This window comes from Poecilia mexicana, unplaced genomic scaffold, assembly GCF_051168715.1.
Source record: "Poecilia mexicana isolate PSO_F unplaced genomic scaffold, ASM5116871v1 scaffold_8, whole genome shotgun sequence".
In the NCBI taxonomy this organism is placed as follows: Eukaryota; Metazoa; Chordata; class Actinopteri; order Cyprinodontiformes; family Poeciliidae; genus Poecilia; species Poecilia mexicana.
Genome location: NW_028263377.1, coordinates 16,692,074 through 16,696,484, shown reverse-complemented (window position 1 = coordinate 16,696,484; position 4,411 = coordinate 16,692,074). Strand labels below are relative to the sequence as shown.

Genomic DNA, 4,411 nt, shown 5'->3' with positions numbered 1-4,411 from the left:
GTTTTCTATTCTTGTTCCACGTTATTTGTTTATATACATATATATATATATATATTTTTTTTTTTTTTCAAAGTTGACCTTTGATTATGTATTAAAATGAGACTAAAGCTCACACGGTTACAAAAAAGAAAAGGAAAGAAAAAGAAAAGAAAAAAAACGAAAAAAAAAAACGCCTAGTTACGGTTGGTTTTCACTGTTTTTTGCTCCAAGATTTGCTCTGAGTAGGATTATGTCCCCGCCCCTTGAACGCCCCACCACCACCCCTGCCCAATCATTCTTTACCCTCAAACATAAATTGCGGCATCGCCGCCTTGGTTTGCAGACGCTTCGAGTATCCATCTTGGGAGATGAGTTAGTTTCATTCCGTTTTAAAGTCACTGTTTCTCATTTGCGTTATTATTCACAAAATTGTAAGAAAGCTAAGGAGCTTGAAGACTTTTTTTTTGTGTGCTTTTTTTATTTTAAAGGATTCAAGTTTGCAGGTCAAGCTGTGCGCCCTTACAGACTGTCGCTGCAGTCTTTGGGCACATAACACTTGGATTAAAAAAAAAAAAAAAGGTCTTTCTACTACTTTTTTTTTTCAGTGCGAGCAGATAGTCTTTAATTTTTTCGCATGAATCTCCTCGACCCTTACCTGAAGATGACAGAAGAACAGGAGAAATGTCATTCAGACGCTCCGAGCCCCAGCATGTCTGAAGACTCAGCGGGCTCGCCGTGCCCGTCCGGCTCCGGTTCGGACACCGAGAACACCCGGCCGTCCGACAACCACCTCCTCAGGGGTCCGGACTACAAGAAGGAGGGCGAGGAAGAGAAGTTCCCGGTGTGCATCAGAGACGCAGTGTCCCAGGTGCTGAAGGGCTATGACTGGACGCTCGTACCCATGCCGGTGCGCGTCAACGGCTCCAGCAAGAGCAAGCCACACGTTAAGAGACCCATGAACGCCTTCATGGTTTGGGCTCAGGCGGCGCGGAGGAAGCTGGCCGATCAGTATCCGCACTTGCACAACGCAGAACTCAGCAAAACCCTGGGAAAACTTTGGAGGTGAGTTGGTCTTAAAACTCGAGGTCCTTTTCTGTGGCGCTTTTACGCACTGAAAGCGTGTGGCCGATTGCTCCGTAAAAGACCCTGCAGCTCTTTCTTGATGCAAGTTTTACATGTTAGTTTCCCTGGACCTTTGATATAATATCTCAATCGTATGTTTTTATTATTATTATTTTATTTTGGTCTACTTATTTATATATCTAAGACCACATTTTTAATTGCTTGCTGGTGGCTATTTATCATGCATTCAGAAACAATCTAGAATACACACGCTTACATAATTCACATTTTTGATTTGTGCCATGTTCAGGCTTCTCAATGAGGTGGAGAAGCGCCCGTTTGTGGAGGAAGCTGAACGCCTGAGAGTGCAGCACAAGAAGGATCACCCCGACTATAAATATCAACCGAGGCGGAGGAAATCTGTTAAGAATGGGCAAAATGAATCCGAGGATGGCGAACAGACGCACATCTCTCCGAACGCGATTTTCAAGGCGCTGCAGCAAGCCGACTCTCCTGCGTCCAGCATGGGCGAGGTGCACTCTCCGGGAGAACATTCGGGTAAGATTTGAAAGAAATGCTTTTACATATCACTTTGCTGCATTTTGCTAGGATAGATGGAAAATCCAACTGTTGTGAACAAGCAAACGCATCTCTTAGAATTATCTCAGCAGTTTGAGGGATAGGGTTACCCTAACTCCCCCCCATCTGGGTGCATTTAGATTAAATTGTCAGGACTGGGAGTGATAATTTGTTTTTAAAAGCCATGCGTCTAACTTTGCTTCTCTCCAACCAGGTCAGTCACAGGGACCACCAACACCCCCGACAACCCCAAAGACAGATCTTCCCTCCAGCAAAGCTGACCTGAAGCGTGAGGGCCGCCCCATTCAAGAGGGCAGCAGTCGGCAGCTCAACATAGACTTTGGAGCTGTGGACATTGGTGAGCTTAGCAGCGACGTCATCTCCAACATCGGCAGCTTTGATGTTGATGAGTTCGACCAGTACCTGCCGCCTCACAGCCACGCTGGGGTCGTTGGTGCAGCCCAGGCTGGCTACACAGGCAGCTACGGTATTAGCACCGCCTCAGTCGGTCAGGGAGCCGGTGTGGGAGCTCATGCTTGGATGTCCAAGCAGCAGCAGCAGCAGCAGCAGCATACTCTGACCACCCTTGGTGGAGCAGGAGAGCAAGGTCAACAGGGCCAGCAGAGAACCACCCAGATCAAGACAGAGCAGCTCAGCCCGAGCCACTACAGTGACCAACAGGGATCCCCGCAGCACATCACCTACGGCTCATTCAACCTACAGCACTACAGCCCCTCTTCTTATCCGTCCATCACAAGAGCACAGTATGACTATTCAGAACACCAGAGCAGTGCCAACTCTTACTACAGCCATGCAGCTGGCCAAGGTTCCAGCCTGTACTCCACCTTCAGCTACATGAGCCCCAGCCAGAGGCCGATGTACACCCCAATAGCCGACAGCACCGGGGTGCCCTCTGTGCCGCAGACCCACAGTCCACAGCACTGGGAGCAGCAGCCGATTTACACACAACTGTCCAGGCCCTGAGGAGCGCCAACACATCCACCCGAGACTGCTCCCCCTAACCCCCAACCCCAGTTGCCTTAATTTCATTGTTCTCGCCACATTGCCAATAGAAAAACACGACATGAACTTTTTTATAAGTTCTGAAATTTAGTCTTTAAATTGGCTCACAGCAGTGCCTTTTGTATTGGTTGGAATTGTGATTATATTTTTTTAGAAATGATGTTTAAAAAGTTAAATCCTCTGTGAGGACATAATGGTTATAAATATGATAGTATGTACTGTGTATGTGTTCTGCTCTTGTTATTCCCAACATATTCTGTGTCATGACCATCGTTGCTTGCTTAAAGGAACAGGGATGCCGGGTGAAAACACCCTCAGTGGCCTTTTTTTATTCTCTCTATAATGTATTTTTTTACCGGAAGTTTACCCACACCGCCATCTCACCTTAGCCTTCGTTCCGCTGTACATACGCTAACTTCAGTGAGATTCAGATCACGGGAAACGCAGGTTTTGGAGTAGATTAGAATTGTTGGCCGTGACGTTACCGTGTCATCAGCGAAGAGTCCAATGTTCTACTTCTTGTTTGGTTCAGCTAAAACTGTTGGAAACGCTAATAGCAGGTGCCATGTAACTCCTCTGCGGGCCTTACTGAGCTGCTAGATGTGATAGTGATGCTTGCTTTTTAACTGCCTTCAATACCATTAGTGCCTCTGAAGCCACAGCGGTGAGGCTTCACGATACGAAAAGACAGCAGCGCAGGTCGGATTTCCTGCTTTGATGAGATTCAGGAAGTGACCTTTGACCTGGCTCTTGCCAGTGTAAATCAGGTCTGAGCATGGTGTGCTTCTGCCAGATATTTTCTCCCTTCTTTTGTTTTCTTAATTTATTCTTTAGCATTAATTTTATTGGAGAATTATCATTTAAATTCAGCACAGAGGTGAATTTAGGTTGCTGTCATATGTGATGCAACATCGCTTATTTATCATTTGTAAATGTTTTCACATAATTCTCGATCTACTTGTGTACAGAATGCTTAAAAAATGACATGATGGGTCTTTCTCTTCAAGAAAAACTGGATGTTTTCTTCTTTCTTCTTCTTTTTGACTGGATGAGAAACGCAGCTGTAAAGAATTTTGCTGGATTCAACAGAATACTTTTTGTTTTGTTTTTTCTTTTTGAAAAGAGAAAGTTTTGTTCTTGTTTTATATTCTGTATAATTAGTTCTCATTTTTGTCATCTTAATGCAGTTTCCCTAGGTAAACATGGCTTTGTCTTAAAAGCTTATCTTTTGTATTATTATTATTTTTTGTTTGCAATAAAAGCAAAAGTCAGAAATAAGTTCTCATCTTAAGCTGTCTGTTTCTTTTGACATTGCTTTCTGTAGGGTGTTCTCATTAATAATATCAATAAGTTAATCACAGTAATTAAATGTCAAAAACTAAAATTCCCTAATACATTACCCACACAATGATGCATTTCAAGCATTTTTTGTTCTATTAATTTTGACCATTGTGGCCAACACTTAATTAAATACATAACTCCGTTTTTTTTTTATTTTAATATTATACAAGACCAACAAAGACAATATTTTTTTAACACAAAATTATCAGTTATTGGATAATATGACTTTGTGCAGCACAGTATGCATTTTAATTGTGGGGTTGCCTTTTTCATAAATTATTGCATCAGTGCTGCTTGGCATAGAGGTGAGGAGCCTGTCCTGCTAAGATGTTTTAAGAGCAACTTTCAACTTATCTGTATAGTTTGGTGTCTCATCATCCTCTTCATAACTGTATACAAATTAACTATAGAGTTTATGGCAGATGAA

General features: G+C 43.3%; 1 protein-coding gene across 1 annotated transcript; it reads left to right on the top strand.

Annotated features, from left to right (window-relative positions):
- Positions 1-288: 288 nt before the first annotated feature.
- Positions 289-3,921, top strand: LOC106925985 (SRY-box transcription factor 9). The gene is made up of 3 exons (XM_015000597.2): positions 289-1,041; positions 1,352-1,599; positions 1,835-3,921. The coding sequence occupies exons 1-3, from the start codon at positions 614-616 to the stop codon at positions 2,602-2,604; spliced, it is 1,446 nt and encodes a 481-aa protein (XP_014856083.2). The 5' UTR covers positions 289-613; the 3' UTR covers positions 2,605-3,921.
- The last annotated feature ends 490 nt before the right edge of the window (positions 3,922-4,411 follow it).

Coding starts and splice junctions, on each gene's coding strand:
- LOC106925985 (XM_015000597.2), top strand. CDS start 614: ATGAATCTCCTCGACCCTTACCTGAAGATGACAGAAGAACAGGAGAAA. Junction 1,042..1,351: donor ACCCTGGGAAAACTTTGGAG/GTGAGTTGGTCT, acceptor TGCCATGTTCAG/GCTTCTCAATGAGGTGGAGA. Junction 1,600..1,834: donor CTCTCCGGGAGAACATTCGG/GTAAGATTTGAA, acceptor CTCTCCAACCAG/GTCAGTCACAGGGACCACCA.